The sequence below is a fragment of the Hyperolius riggenbachi genome, chromosome 11, assembly GCF_040937935.1.
Source record: "Hyperolius riggenbachi isolate aHypRig1 chromosome 11, aHypRig1.pri, whole genome shotgun sequence".
Taxonomy (NCBI): Eukaryota; Metazoa; Chordata; class Amphibia; order Anura; family Hyperoliidae; genus Hyperolius; species Hyperolius riggenbachi.
The window spans coordinates 189,050,673-189,067,314 of NC_090656.1; the positions used below are offsets into that span (position 1 = coordinate 189,050,673).

General features: G+C 42.0%; 1 protein-coding gene across 1 annotated transcript in view; it reads left to right on the top strand.

The window, feature by feature from the left end:
• The window catches only part of LRP5 (LDL receptor related protein 5), a 246,308-nt gene that overhangs the window by 80,474 nt on the left and 149,192 nt on the right, over positions 1–16,642 (top strand). The window contains exons 2-4 of the mRNA XM_068260971.1: positions 991–1,384; positions 6,982–7,179; positions 14,428–14,624. Coding sequence (XP_068117072.1) covers positions 991–1,384; positions 6,982–7,179; positions 14,428–14,624 — 789 coding nt within the window. The remainder of the gene's footprint in view (positions 1–990; positions 1,385–6,981; positions 7,180–14,427; positions 14,625–16,642) is intronic.

Here is a 16,642-nt window from a genome sequence, read left to right on the forward strand (position 1 = left end):
AAAAAACACTTAAAGTGTACTTAAACTATAAATGACAGTTTGCTTTAAAACTTATAAGTTGTCAAGATATATAAAATCACAGATAATAAAGTGTGATTTTCACACCCCCAGGATCCGTATTCCACATATGGTCTTGAAATCCCAGTGTGAAATTGGGCCAGATCAATTCTCTTTTCTTTCCAAATTATAGGTGCAAAGGATGCTGGGTGATTAATGTCATAACTCCACCTCCATTCCCTGCTCCCAGCCCACACCACTGTGAGAAGCGATGTGATCTAATTCAGGGTGGCAGACGGACATCAGAAATAAAAATTATAGCAAACAGACATGATAAGACAGGCTGCAGCAGTTCTCCAGTCTCTACTCTCTGTGAAAAGAGATGTAATTTGATCCAAGCAGGCAGAACGCATTGGAGGGAGGGGCAGGGGAGTGGAGGGAATCACGCTGGGGTGGAGAACCTGAGGGTATACTTTGTCAAGGCTTCAGCATGAGAAAGAAGGAAGTTCTGCTACAGATATAAATATTAGTCTGTTCTATCCACTACGATGTACCATATGTAAATGTTATATGTTTAACTAACTGTACACCGTGCATAGACTGCATGTATGTATTGCCATGTAAACCTTTTTTGGGCCGGAGGTGCTCTTTAAATGGATGCCAAACGCCTTAACACTGCTAAGGCTCATGGAATACCACCTAGTTTTGACTTCTTGTAGAATAGAAAGAATATTTTTTTTTAATTCACATTTTTGTATTTATAAAGTTTAGTGCTAAAAGAAGATTTTTTTTCTATTATTTTTTTCTATTATTATTTTTTACTTTAGGAAAGTAGAGATGCATTTTGAATTCACTAGTTCTTTTTTTCGCCTTTAAAAACTTGGCATGTTAGCTCTGATAACCCTTTTTTTAGACTCTCTTAGTAGTTTTTAATGTAATTAGCAACCTCACAATTATATATTTATATATATTATTTATTTTTTCTTCTTGTAGCATCTCCATCATTGTTGTTTGCTAACCGTCGAGACGTCAGGTTGGTTGTTGCAGGGGGAGCAAAGTCGGATTCTACGGTGGTGGTGAGCGGTTTGGAAGATGCTGCTGCAGTGGACTTCTTTTATTCGGAAGGACTTATCTTCTGGACAGATGTCAGTGAAGAATCAATAAAAGGGATGTCATATAATCAGAGTGGGAGCTCCCAGTTTGTCATCATCTCTGGCCTGGTTTCCCCAGATGGCCTGGCTTGTGACTGGATTGGCAGGAAACTTTATTGGACGGACTCTGAAACAAACAGGATAGAGGTCGCCAACCTTAATGGAACTCACAGAAAAGTTATCTTTTGGCAAGATCTGGATCAGCCCAGGGCAATAGCGCTCGATCCTGCTCATGGGTATGTTACCATCCCTTATTATTTTACGGTTTTTGTACTCTTTCTGTAGAGTGTGTTCTGATTTTGGCATGTCGTGGCCTTGTATAAGTTATGTAAAGTTAAATTCCACTCTTACAAAACATTTGCTATAAAACTATATTAATGCTGCAGGGATCTTTTTGTATTTTAATGGTGCTAAAAACTACTCCTCCATTTTAGTTTACCAACAGCTATGAATTACCAACACTTGTCTGTAAACCCAAATTTTACTTCTTTTTATTCCTGCAATCTGTACTCTAGTTGCATAAAGTTAACCCAGATATTTCCATCTTCCTGCATGAATAACTAGCTAACAAAGCAAGAACAAGTGTTACTTTTTGTCCACACCTGTAATAACTGAGTGTTTGGTTGCTATACTCCCAGTTTGACCCTCTGATAGGATCACTGTGAAGTGACTGTATTTTTTATACACATGATACACACATGCACAAATTAAAAGTTTCCTAGCTACGTGTTGACCTGAATAAAACCTATTTCTTCTCATCAAAAGATCAAAAGTGGAATACAATTTTTAGTGCTTAAAATCTATATTAAAGGAGTGGTCCAAGGAAAATTAAAATAAAAAATCCACTTACCTGGGGCTTCTTCCAGCCCCTGGGATCCACCCTGTGCCCTCGCCTCAGTCTCAGCTCCGGTGGCTCCTGGCCCCCTCCGGTGGCGAAGCCGACCTCGCCAGGTCGGCTTCCGCGTCGGCTCTCTCTGTGCTCCAGTGTGCGGTTCACTGGTCGCGCTGACGTCATCTGGACTGTACAGCGCAGGCGTAGTAGTTCTGCGCCTGCGCTGTACAGTCCAAATGATGTCAGCGCGACTCTGAGAGACGCTCATGCAGGCGCAGTAGGAATCCTGCGCCCAGGGGACCCAGGACCACCAGCATGGAGCAAAGCTGCGGCGTGGGCACAGATCGGCAGGCAGGGGCTGTAGGAAACCCCAGGTAAGTGGATTTTTTTTAATTTTTATTATGCTTGGATGCGTCCTTTAACCTCCTTGGCGGTTATCCCGAGCTAGGGTCGGGGCAGAAAACCGCAGCTAAGAGCGGTAATCCCAACCTCTGCTCGGGGTAGCCGCTGGAGGCTGAATGCAGAGCAATGCGCGCAGTGGGAGCGTTTCTACATACCTCCCGGGGATCCCGACGTCGGCTGGCATTCTTCTTCCTCTCCTGCGGAGCTCTGCTTCCTGCTGGTGAGATCGTCGGCTGTTCTCATTGGGACAGCCGGCAATTTCACTTTAGATTTGCAGCACCACCCGGAGGATGGAGGCCTAACTGCAGTGCTGGAGCCAGGGAGGTGAGCGATTTCAGAACCGCTGCAGATCTCCCTGGCAGCATGATTTTTTCCAGGTTTTAGGGCCTGAAGGGTGAAATAAAATGGCACCACTTTTAGACCCTAAAATCCGGAAAGAATCATAACGCCAGGGAGGTTAAAGTGTTGCTGTAGAGAAAAAAAAGTGCAGCAAACAGTTACTCACCTGGGTAGAAGGAAGCTTGTGGATAATCCAGAGGCTTCCACTATCCCCCTTCACCTTGCCATTCCAGCTCTGTGACCCTTCAAAGCCCATCGACAAAGGCTAGTTGATGGAGCTTGGCTGCAATGCACATGCATGAACTGTACTGAGCAGTGCAGCTCCACCCACTCTTGTGCAGGAGCACAGCCATGAGCTTTGGGGTCCCAGTGTTGGAATGGAAAGGTGGAGGGGGGCGGGGGAAGCCTCTGGAGGAACCATAGGCTTCCTTCTACTGAGCTAAGTATTTGTTTTTATTGCCTAATTTTCCCACAGGTTTGCTTGAGGCCCCTTTTACGATTGCCTTGCGTTACCCTGTTTTACCGCAGGTTAACGCATCGACAATGCATGGCATTGGGGCCTAGCACACTTGTCGCATTGCGCTGGAAGTTCCCGATCGGTTGCCAAGTCAACAGTGTGTCACCACACACTGCAGAATGCATGTAAGTCAATGAGCGATGCAGGAATTTTTAATTTGTTAGTGCTGGCCCTGTGGCAAGCATGCGCAGAATGACAGAAATAACACACTTCCTGTCCAGCAGGGAGTACATCACATACGCTGCACCAGGAATGTGTACAGCTTAAATGCCTGTATTGGCAATAAAATGGTCTTTGGTGAGACACAGGGATGGCCAATGAGATACAAATACGGTAATTGGTAATTGAGAGTTAATGCAGAATTATGCAAATTTTGCAGCTTGAAAATGAACCAATTGGACCCCATCTTGGCTTCATTCAATTGGTCCATTTCAAATTGTGCATCAACCTATTTGCATCTTATTGACCTTTCCTAGTGTGAATCCTAGTTGATCAAACAGTATGGAAGGTGGGAAAGGAGGGGGGGGATTTCCACTCACCTGATATTATACGGTAAGTAACTGTCCCGGAAGTGGAATTTTTGAACAAACAATGGAGTATGTAGATGAGCTATATACTGTACATGCTGTGTTCTTTCCCATGCTTAAATGTGTAATTATACAGATTGTGAAATGTGTAGAATCTGTTCACAGCCACCACTTGTAGCCTGCATGTCTCTTGGCAAAATTTATTGCACCATTCTTTCTTCTCATTTTTTTCCCCCTCGCTATAACAAAACAGTTATTGTTAACTTTTTTTTCAGCTTTTACTTTGATTAGTCCTGTATTGTGAAACACAACAAGTCAGTTACTTCACTTAATAAATATTTCCTTTCATCAGCCGGCCCTTTTGTGTTTGGCATTGGTTAGGCATGATTAGGCTTTGATTATTTTGTGGCTTACTGGAACAGGTGCTACTCAGACCTCTGCTTTATAGGCTGCCTGGAATACAGCGCATAGGAAATTGGCTGTATATGAGGGACAGTGAGAATGTGTTTGTGAATGATAGTGAGGTTCGTCTGGTGTGCATGTTCACCGCGCTGTCGCTAGGGATGAGCCAAACATTCCTGTAACATGCACATTTCCACCGACCCGGGAAACTGTACAAACTCAACCGCTCAAAGCAAGCAGCTTATTAATTAGCTGGCAGCTGGTTACAGTATATAGCCAAGTGTTTTATACCCAATTTCATTTAAAGGGGCGCTATGAGGTACAACTGTAAAATCTGAGATACATATGTACATGTACATATAAGAGGTACACTTGTCCCAGAATGGAATGCACTTATACATACATTTTTTCCTATGTAGTGGCCATGTGCTATCAGGGCTTGGACCCACTAGGGCGTTTTTGGCAGCGTTTTGGATCGTTGACAATCGCCGGCGGTTCCCAAAAACGCTTTGCCAATATATCTTAATGTGGCTGAATTTACTATTGCAATTGCGATTTCGGGTAATCGCAGGACATACAACATTTTGAGCATGTTTGCGCTCAACGCTGTGTATAGTAGCGCTGCAAAATCGCAATCAATTTTGCAGCGATTTGGGGGGGCGAGCGATTGAAAATTTAAAGTACGTTAATTATACTTGGTGTCCGGCTTCCATCTGTAGCCCCGCCCCTAGCAGAAAAGGGTCAAAGGCACTTCTCTGATTGGTTGGCCAAAGAGGTTGCAGTAGGTTGGCACTACAGTGTAAACACATACGTATGATGAACAAGGTTCAAGAAGGAAGGAAGGAACAAGGAACAGCTTCTCTGATTGGTCCTAGAGAAGCACCTATGACCTCTTCCTTTAGGGGGCGGGGCTACAGACAAAAGCTGGACACCTGGTAAGTATAATAAAGTTTTTTTTACATTTAAAAAAAAAGTGAATAGCTAATCGGAAGCGCTGTAAAATGTACTGTACAGTGCTTCTAATTAATGGGAAATGCAAGCACAATCGTTCTACGAATCGCTGCACACAGTGCTGCAGCAATTGTAAAGCATTACAGCTATTTTTAGTAGGTTCCAGGCCTTAGTGTTACTAATCTTATCACTGTTAACTTTTTCCAGAAACGTTTTGGACTAGTGCATCTCCTCATGGGGGATTCTCAGTTTTCTTTATTTTCAAAAGCAGTCATTGAAAGGTAGTAGGCATGTTGGCCGGCCATATGGTGTAGATTCTTGCCAGGGAGTGCTTTATAAAAAATAAAATAAAGGCAATCTTGACATTATAGCCAATAAGCTTGCTTTACACCAGCGGCTCTGGATTTAAGCCTAGCTTCAGGGGCATAAAGAGATCATTTGCCTGTTCAGTACCGGTACATTGTGGGAAACCACAGATGTTCACGTAAAGCTGAATTACCGCAAATACCTTCTCTTTTTAAGAAGGAAAGCAACACTAGATATCGGTGGGCGTGATTTAAGTCTTTTACAGGGTTATGCAGTAGGGGGAAATCTCTATCACCATGGATATCCTAATATCTCTGGAGCCCAAATTTGGAGGATAAGGAGGGCTGGGTGTCCCCTCCCACCACCACCACTTCTGTGCCAAATTGCAGACCTCTAGCCCTGCTGGTCCCGAGATAGGTTTATGCATCTTGTCTCAGGAACTGGATAATCGCAGAGATATTCAGACTTGAGGGCATGAATTTTATGGGAAGTGAAAGTCACAACGCGTCTGTGTTTAGAGGTAACGCACTGCAAGCAGTGAGTTACCATAGCGCAATATTTTTCAACACAACGTTAACGTCGCACTGTGAACGGCCCATAGGATAATCATTGCTGTGCTGTAAGCTGCGTTATGAGACTTTATAACGCGACTTCGCAATGTGCTGCTGTGAATGCGACCTGAATGTAGCCAATTGGAGGGGTGCATGTAGCCACTCTTAACCAATCAGGGACTCAATCAGGGACTTCCACAATACCTGGGCGTGCTGGTGGGAGGGCAAATACATAACAGCTTTGTTTCATCAGCATGCAATTGAGGTAGTCAGAACTGGGACAAAGTGTGAGGAAAATCGCAGAAGCTAATTTATAGGTATAAACCGTGTAAAAGAAGACTTTTATTTGGCTTTATATTAACTTGAGGTAAAAAATTAGATTTAGGTCCACTTTAAAGTGTAACTGTCTGGCATAAAATAAAAAAACTATTCTTTATTTTTATCTGGTAAACAAGTAATGAGGATGCTAATCAAGCAATCCAAAAGTTAAAATCTCTATTACTTTTCTTGTTCATAAACGATCATTCCCCAGTTTACCTGATTCTTATTTGGTACACACAAAATTTGGTACGCAAAAAGGAAGTTGCAGGGCATGCTGGGTTGTCCTTTTTTGCTTCTCTAGTAGAGAAGTAGGAGTAGAGAAGCAAAAGATGAGAACCCAGCAAGCCCTGCAACTTCCTTTTTGTGTACCAAATTTTGTGTGTACCAAATGAGTCAGGTAAACTGGGGAATGATCATTTATCAACAAGAAAAGTAATAGAGATTTTAACTTTTGGATTGCCTGGTTAGCATCTTTATTACTTGTTTACCTGATAAAAATAAAAAATAGATTTTTGATTTTATGCCCGACAGTTACACTTTAAAGCTGATTTATTGCAAATACCTTTTGAGAAGGTAAAATGGTATTAATTCACACGGTGACAGTGATTCTTCAGTGATATATGCACACACACAGACATATGCATTCATATAACTATGTATATCCTGTTTTTATTGTTTCCCCCAGGTACATGTATTGGACGGATTGGGGGGAAACTCCCAGGATTGAACGGGCTGGAATGGACGGAAGCATCCGCAAAATCATTGTGGACTCTGATATTTATTGGCCCAATGGGCTAACCATTGATTTAGAGGAGCAGAAACTTTATTGGGCAGATGCTAAGTTGAGTTTTATTCACCGGGCTAATTTGGACGGTTCTTTCAGGTAAATATCTGAATGTTTAGAAAAAGAAATACTGCTGAACCAACGCTATTGGGCTAAGTTGGTGCTGTCCCACACATTGGACATGATTCACTAAGCATTTTTCCCTGTTTTCCTCTGTTTTCCCCTTTTCTATGTTACATTTTTAAGCTCCCAAAGAGCAAACATATAATATAATTAATGTAAGAGAAGTAATATTGAAACAAAGTTAATTAGGAACAGCTTACTTTGAGTGATTATTTTGCTTGTAAATGTGCTGAAAGGTTATTTTTATCAATTAGGTGATAAATAAGTCATTTATGAGAAGTTTTGTAAACAGAGCCCATTGTCAAGACCATAGCTAAAATAAAATAAGTCCTAAAAAAGAAAGATTATAAGGAAACATAATATACTTATTCAGTTGGACTGAAAAGGCTTGTACAACCAGGCATCTTTTCCGCAGGACCAAGCCGACGACACATTCGACCACATGGCCAAGCAGTTGCACAACTTGTATTTGCCACGCACCAACTGAACCACTAACTCATTTGCATACTGTGCATGCAAAGTTAACGACTGACTGCACAACATGACCACATTCAAAACAAGTACAGGTCGGTCAAAGGACTTGTAAACAAGCAGCCATCTGCACGATATCAGCTCAACAGTCGTGTGAATCGATCAGCCTGTTGGATCGGGCAAACCACCTATTATCAATCTCTCTTCAGGTCATTTGACACGCAATCACATGCCCAATTATCGTCCAACAGAGCAAGTTTGGATGATAGTTGGGTAGTTTTACTCACCTGGGGCTTCTACCAGCCCCCTGCAGCAGTCCTGTGCCCTCGCAGCCACTCACTAATCCTCTGGTCCCCCGCTGCCAGCTAGTTTCGTTTTTGCCGACAGGCCCGTCAGGACTGGCCACGCGTACAAAAATACGCGTTGATGCATTACGCACGCATAGATATGCGGCAAGGCGTATTTTTGTACGTGTTGCGGCCCGCAATAGCGATAATTACAGTCGGGAATGCGGAAAAAGCTACATGTGGCCAGTCTTGATGGGCCTGTCGGCAAAAACAAAACTAGCTGGCAGCAGGGGACCAAAGGATTAGTGAGTGGCTGCGAGGGCACCGGACAGCTGCAGGGGGCTGGTAGAAACCCCAGGTGAGTAAAACTAATTTTTTTTTCTGGCTTAAGGTTCACTTTAACAGCATTCCAGCTGTTTCAGGTAGGCATTCTAATAACTGCATTCTAGCCTTTGTGTATTCCAGATCAAACAATTCACATTTAAAGAGGAACTGTAGTGAAATTAACATATTGAATACATTTTTTTACAGTATTCATTTATAAATTATTTAGTCAGTGTTTGCCCATTGTAAAATCATTCCTCACCCCCGATTTATATTCTGAATTTTATTACAAGTGGTAACATCTTTAGTCTTATCAAGTGCAACTCTGTGGAATGCTTGTTTATTGAATGTTCTGAAGCCAGTGAAATAATGCATGGTCTCCCAGAATGCTCTGGGAGGAGAATTCTTCATAGTCAAACAGCCCAGGCTAATCATCACTGGGAGGGCGGGGCTACATACCAATATACAGCAATATATAGATATAGGAAGTGTTTCTGATACTGATAATAGGAAAATTACCATGAATAATTTACTGCATTCTAGTATATGCCATTACAGTGCCTCTTTAAAGGGACTGTTACAGTAACAAAAGCGAAAAAAGTAAGCAGTTAAAATCTGACAGACCTGACAGGTTCTGGATTAGTCCATCAGTCTTTATCATCAGCTGTGAATAGACTGCAGGAGCTCGTCCAAGGCAGCTTTCCTCAAACAGTAAACACTGAGGCTTAACCCTATCAGTGCTGCCTGCAAAGTGAAACCAAGTTAAAACTTTATGGATAAATATATATATATACACACACACACACACAATTAGCTTTTCGATAGAACATAAACTAAAGTGGCTAAACACTTACTACTTATCCTTTAATGTATTTGAGGCACAGCAAAATCTTAAAAAATAGGGAGCGTCCAGCCTTCCTGACAAAGGTGGGGGCATGTGGGAATAGAAAAATTAGCTGAAGTAAGCACACGGCTTTGCCTAGAAATGATGAACACTGTGTACAGAGCATGGAAAGAGTCGCTGCACTCGGTCCCACTGTGACCCTTTCCCAGCAACTTCCAGCACAACTGTTTAGACTTCTCAAGTGTGGAATTTCACAGGAATTTTCCCAGTAATTACTGGAAACATTCCTCTACTGCTAATAACCAAAAAGATAAAAAAAAACACATAAAAAATAAAATGTATAGAAGAGTTGAACTATAAATTGAAAAAGCCCTAAACACTATGTCCTTAAACATATGTTGCTCTGTACATTAAATAAATAGGGTTGATTGGAAACTTGACTTGAACAATCACAAAAGGGTGACACGGGGATACTTATGTCCTTTTAAAAAATAAAAATAAAAAAAATAAACCCTTAGGGCTAGATTTATCAAGCGTGTCTGAGACAAAATATCTGTAGGCCTTTAGAAATCCATGCAGAACTATCTCAGACATATTAAGAAATAAATAAATAGTGCCGTTTCCTTCTGAAACGTTTCTTAAATAGGAGGAGTTAGGAAGATTTCTCAGACAGTGCAGTGTGTTAGGGAAGTTTCTGTTGCTTAGGCAACCTATACATCTGCCGTATTGCATCAGTGCCCAGCACTGGAAGGGTTAAGTATAGAACAGCTTCACAGGACACCTGGCAGCAGGGGGGAGGAGTACTTCACAAATCATGCCTAGCCTGCACTGCTGCACACGCTGTAGAAGTGCTATTAAGCACTTATTAATCTGCGTCAATTTAGGAATGGATTTACACTTTTCTTAACTGTAGTGCAGCTCTAGAAATTCACAGTAAACTGTCCCTATTAACTAGGAATTAAGAATTTTCTTATTATCACGCAGAACAGTTTCCTCTGCTGGTTAGAACTGTTTAGGAAGAAAAAACTGTCAGAAATGCTTTGATAAATCTGGCCCTTAGAATCTAGAAGCTGGGCTAACAAATCTAGTAAGTGAGAGAGATGGCTGCAGTTGCTATGATGGAGATAGTTGCTAGGCACTGGTTTAGGGTAGAAAGAAAATTGGGTTGGCTGTTCAGAAGAGGAATATTTTGAGAGCTGAAAGAGAAACAGGTTGCTACAAACATAATTACAGGATGGTTAATTTATGGACCGATTGATAGCAACTGATCAGTAAATGGAATACAGTAGGATTAAATGAGTATGGTTTATGTGGTTTCTTCGTAAAATCCCAGGTGAATCCCTGCATGTGATGAGCATGTAGTTTCATCTGGTCTGCAGACTGATGGGGACGAAGCTATAAGTAATTGCATGACACCATGGTATACATACATACACCCATACAGCTGTCGATTTTGGCGGCCGATCGTACAAGAGACAGATCTCTCTCTGATCAAATCTGTTCAGAGAGAGATCAGTTGGCCACCATAAAACACAGGCCAATTCCAGATCGATTCCAGCATGAAATCTTGCAGGAATTGGCCTTGTGACACCCCCGGGTACTGTCTCCCTAATGGTTTATGTCCCCCTGATGCCCGTGAAGTTATACTTAACGTGCCGCTGTCCTTGTACTTTCGCATTTGCGCCCCTATGAGGTTGCCGGTGTTAAAGCACATGGGGTGCTTGTGTGATGTCACACATGCACCCCAAATGCTATATGCTGGTAGTTAACATGGCGCCTAAATGCGGAAGTGCGAGGATGGCAGCAGCGCGGATGGTGTGACAGGTAAAGTATTACTTGTTTGGGCACTGTTGCCACCACACACCCGATCGAGCATGTCGGCGCCAAGATTTTCCAGCATGTCCGATCGATACATGTGACCAAACTCAGCTCGAAATTAGTTGCATTGTCGATCAGGGATTGATAGTAATTATCCAATTGGATGGTCGATTGGCCGCCAAGTCGAGTAATCTGTGGGCACCTTTAGAAGATTGTTGCAGCGTTTCAATGTTTTGCATTGTTTGTAACATGCTTTTTTGCTTATCTGTGTCAAAGCAGCAACATTTTCACGCTAATTCCAAAGTTTCTCTCACATTAACATCATTGTTTTGTAAAGCAGCTGTCCTTTCATTAGTAACATTTCATCTTGAACTCCTTTCAGGAAAATTTGTTTGGGTAAAAAATCTGCAGTAAACAAAAAAAGTTGTCTTTTCCACCAGCTGCGTTTCTGTTGCGTTTTGAAAAACACATACTCATTCACTTTAGGCTGGTTTTACATCGTAAATGTGCGTTTGTAGTGCAATGCCCCGTCCTGTTGCATCACACTGCTACACACAAAATGTGTAACATATGTCCCTGCAGCAGAGTGCGCCGGCAGGGTCATATACATAGCACCGCCCACCTCCACACGCCCCTTGCCACCCCTCGCCCAGTGATATACTCTCTGCTGGACAGGAAGTCACTGGGATTCTCCATTTTTCCCATTGTTTTCTCATCATTCCGCACCGCTACCACCAAGATGTTTAAAATTCCTGCGTCACCCATTGACTTGCATTACTGCTGCTGCGTCATCACGGGTCCAATGGTAGCATGCGGTTGACTTTGCTGCAGCTCGGCAGCAGATCGTCACCACAATTCAGAAAAATTGTGGTAAAATTAAGCATGGCGAGTCGATTCTCATTCAAGTGCGCTTTGCTAGTGGAAAACGGCCCAAACATAACTATTCATGGAGGCTGGGGAAACTTCCAAGCCGTCAAAAGAAAAACAATTTTTTTTTTACTGAATTTGTTTAGTAGATATACAGAATATACTTAAAGTTTATCTAATCAACTTTAGGTCCATTGTAATATTATGTCTATCACATGCTGATGAAGTGTGTGGCATTGTTTTTAGCTATAACTTTTCTGACTACTGATTCCCGTAGGTGTGTCGAGTTGCTTTTGGGTGTTCTATAACCTTTATTTAATTGTAGCTTTTCTTTATGATGTTTTGGTAATGTTTTTTACAACTGAATAAAAGCTGTATTGTATATATTGCTAAACTACTTTCCAACGCTTACTATACCAAACCAATAATTATTAAGCTAGTTAACTATTTCTACAAAATCCAATACACAGTCCTTGAGATGACACAAAAGTGAGGTCACTGTTGGCAAGACGCTTGGGATGTGGAGCACTGGTTTGCTTTTATAAGACATTTAGGGCCACATGCAATTCACTTTTTCAACTGAGTTTTCTCCTAGGCAGGGATGAGATCATAAGTAGTGAACTACTCGAATTTGTGATTAAAATGAGGCTTACAATTGCCTCAGCTGTGCGGCTGGGAGAGAGGGGGTTACTTACCCATAATTTTGCTGTCTTCAATGCGTTCCAAACATCTTGCACGCCTCCTATTGGAGGAGAAAGTGCGCGGTAGTGAGTGTTGCAATGCACTATAGGACGCGTGCAAGACGTTCGGAACGCATAGAAGACAGCGGAATTATGGGTAAGTAACCCCCTCTCTCCCAGCCGCACAGCTGAGGCAATTAAGCCTCATTTTAATCACAAATTCGAGTAGTTCACTACTCATGAGCTCATGCCTTCTCCTAGGTGATATTTTCACAACTTAAAATAAAATGCCTTATAAACCACCAGCAAGCAAATACTCAAAATAATTTTTACAGTAATTTTCCACCTACTTTTTGGAACTTTTTCCATTGTAAAGTGCTAAAAAGTTATTTTAAATTGAAGATGAAAAATTATCTCCTAGAAGAAAATTAGGAGAAAAAGTGAATTGCATATGGGCCAAAAAGTGAGTTGCATATGGGTCTTAGAGCACAATTAAATGGTGTGCCTCAAACAAATACTGCAATAGTGTGAAATGACGCTAATGGTTAAAGGATTTTAAAAATGTAAAACTGATATGGCTGCTTTTCAGGGGTAGGTTGTGGACTGACGACACACTGACTTGTTCTTTTCATTTGGGGCTTCCAGGGTAAGCTGTCCCAGCGCTGGTCAGAGCCCTGCTGCTTGCACTATAATGTGAGACAGTCAATAAAAGTGTATAAAATGGCATGTATTTTCTGTAGCCTAACCTAGTGCAGGCCATACACAGTATGACTTTTTTTTTCATAAATACATTCAATTTAAAGAGGCACTTTGGCGAAAAGTGAAAAAAAAATAGATCAATACATTGCAAAGTGAGAAGTTAGAATATAGAAGAGAAAAAGAAATGATTGATATCCTCCATGTTTTTTGTGCATATTGTTTGATCCACAATCAGCCTTCATGTAATCATCTTTACTACTGGTAGACAAGAAAAAAAACAGACAGCACCAACTGCCATTATCTATACCCATACCCAGATATACATATGCTACTGGTTGCTTGGCAGTTGGAAACAGCTGTTAATTCACACAATGCAATACAACAAGGTTTACAGACAGGAAGTTGTCAGGACCTAGGTCCAGTCAGTGCTAGCAGTGGCAACCGTTTGATTTTGAACAAATTTCCTTTATGATTTCCTGTTCCCTCAATCTCTGATCAGGAGCATGTCGATCATTTGCTGGATTTGGCACCCTTTGCATAGCTCTTGGCTACCCTCTCACATATGAAAGAAATTATTCAGTTACTCAACTGGTCTGCAAATAGACCCATACATTACTCGAGTTGTGGCACACACACACACACACACACACACACACACACACACACACACACACACACACACACACACACACACACTCTCACACACACTCACACACTCTCACACACACACTCTCTCTCACACACACACTCTCTCTCACACACACACACACACACACTCTCACACACACTCTCACACACACTCTCTCACACACACACACACACACACACACACTCTCTCACACACTCTCACACACACACACACACACACACACTCTCACACACACTCTCACACACACACACACACACACACACACACTCTCTCACACACTCTCACACACACACACACACACACACACACACACTCTCACACACACACTCACACACTCTCACACACACTCTAACACAAACTCTCACACACACACTCACACACACTCTCACACACACACACACACACACACACACTCACACACACTCACACACACACACACACACACACACACCTCCCCAAACGTTTTGAACCTCTTTCCCCACTGTGAGAGATTAAAATTATTTCCTCTTCCCCCTGGAATTGGGCTTTGTGTTTTATGTCTGAATATCTGACTTTAGCTCATTTTATCTATCATTGCTCCTACAGGCAGAAGGTTGTCGAAGGAAGCCTCACACACCCATTTGCACTAACACTAGCAGGAGACACCTTGTATTGGACCGATTGGCAGACTCGATCTATTCATGCTTGTAACAAGCGCACCGGTGAGAAAAGAATAGAGATACTTACAGCGCTATACTCCCCCATGGACATTCAGGTTTTCAGCCCTGAGCGACAGCCGCACTGTAAGTCTTTTCAGCATTTTTGTAGTAAAGTGATTTTTATTACAATTTAATTGTGTATTTACTTTGACTGGTCTGAGCCAAAGAAGAACCAAGCAGATTCTAACAATAGAATCTGATATTTGCACAATAATGTAGACCTTACACTTAACTTACAATACAAAGGATTGAGAAATAAATGGGTGGGGTTAACAAAAGTGAAATGTGGATAATAAAATGTATAAAAATATAAAATATATATATATATATAAATCCACATAAGAGGGTGAGGAGGTAATATCATCAGTTACATCAAATTACAAAGTAAAAGAAGTGAAGTGTCAACCATCCCCCAAAACACATACAAACATATACGGGGCTACCAGTAACAACAAACTAGTGCTTATAATTTGTCAAGCAGAGGAGAGCAGAGCATGCTAATTTCAAGTGAATTCCCAAGTAAAAACAGCAATATAATAGGACTACATTTCTCAACATTAAAAGGGAAAATGGTGCTGAAGGTAGTGGCAAGTGGCAGTGATGAAGTGATGAAGGCACATTTGTTTCTTTAGCTGCAAGGTTCACCACCCACCTCATCTACGTTCACTTTTGTGCAAAAGAGATTGGCGGAGTTGGTGTCCGTCTTTGGGCTGTAGACTTTTAGTTAACAGGAAGTGGGAGTTAAAGATATCATTTTCTGAACAGAAAGCAGTCAGTCTTTAGGGGTCTTGCATCTGTTTGGATAACTGGACAACTGTATGCAAGCACAGCTGTAAAATTGTTGTTTACATTAGAAAATACAGTACCAACAGGAATACATATAATTTACAATAAATGTATTTTCAGAATTGAACGACATTATTTTGGGTTTAGTTGTCCTTTAAAGTCATTTATAAAGACACATTGAAGTGATAAAAAATAAATAAAAATATATGATATAATGAGTTGGTTGTGTAGTACAGATAATTACTAGAACATTAGTAGCAAAGAAAATATTCTTATATTTTTATTTTCAGTTATATAGTTTTTTTTAAATAACATTGCATCATTCTCTAATATTTGCAGTTTACACACTACTCAGCATTCTAAATGATTTTACAGAGCAGGCAAGTGAACTTTTGAACCCTTCTCTTCAGAGGAAAAAGAAAATACATTTACAGACACTTGAGAAAACAAGCTTCAGAAGACAGAGCTCTCTGTGTCAGTCATGGAGCTCAATGGCTCTTTTGTATATATGTTACGGCCAGAACCCGAAGTGTGGCCACTTCGCGTTCTGGCCAGCCACTTCGGGTTCTGGCAGGCCAATGTGCGAAGTGGCCGCAGCGCAGCGGCCAATGTTAGAAATGTTATGTTTATGCCGTCTCGCTGTGGCCAAATTTATTACAACTTGCTTAATTTAATTAAATATAGCCGGCGGCAATGTAATAGATGAAGCCGCCGGCTTTCGCACTGCCTCTCCCCCCCCCCCCCCCCCCCTCTCTCTCTCCTCTCCCCGCCCTCTCTCTCCTCTCCCTGCCTCCCATACAATAAGTAGCAGCCGGCGGGGACATGCGTGTCCCCGAGAGTCGTTCGTCACGGCAGGGGAATCCTGCCGTTCCTGCAGAGCGGGTGCTGGCAGAAGCAATGTCTGCAGCCTCCCCGCTCTGCTGCCCTGCTGCGACGAACGACTCTCCGGCTGCATGTCCCCGGCTGCTACTTATTGTATGGGAGGCGGGGAGAGGAGAGAGGGGGGGGGGGGATAGGAGAGAGGCAGTGCGAAAGCCGGTGGCTTCATCTATTACATTGCCGCCGGCTATATTTAATTAAATTAAGCAAGTTGTAATAAATTTGGCCGCAGCGAGACGGCGTAAACATAACATTTCTGACATTGGCCGCTGCGCTGCGGCCACTTCGCACATTGGCCGGCCAGAACCCGAAGTGGCCGGCCAGAACGCAAAGTGGCCACACTACGGGTTTGGGCCGTAACATATATAACAACTAGAGTTTCTTAACTATTCCTGTACTGGAAACAATATTAGACTTATGTCTCTGCTCCTAATGTT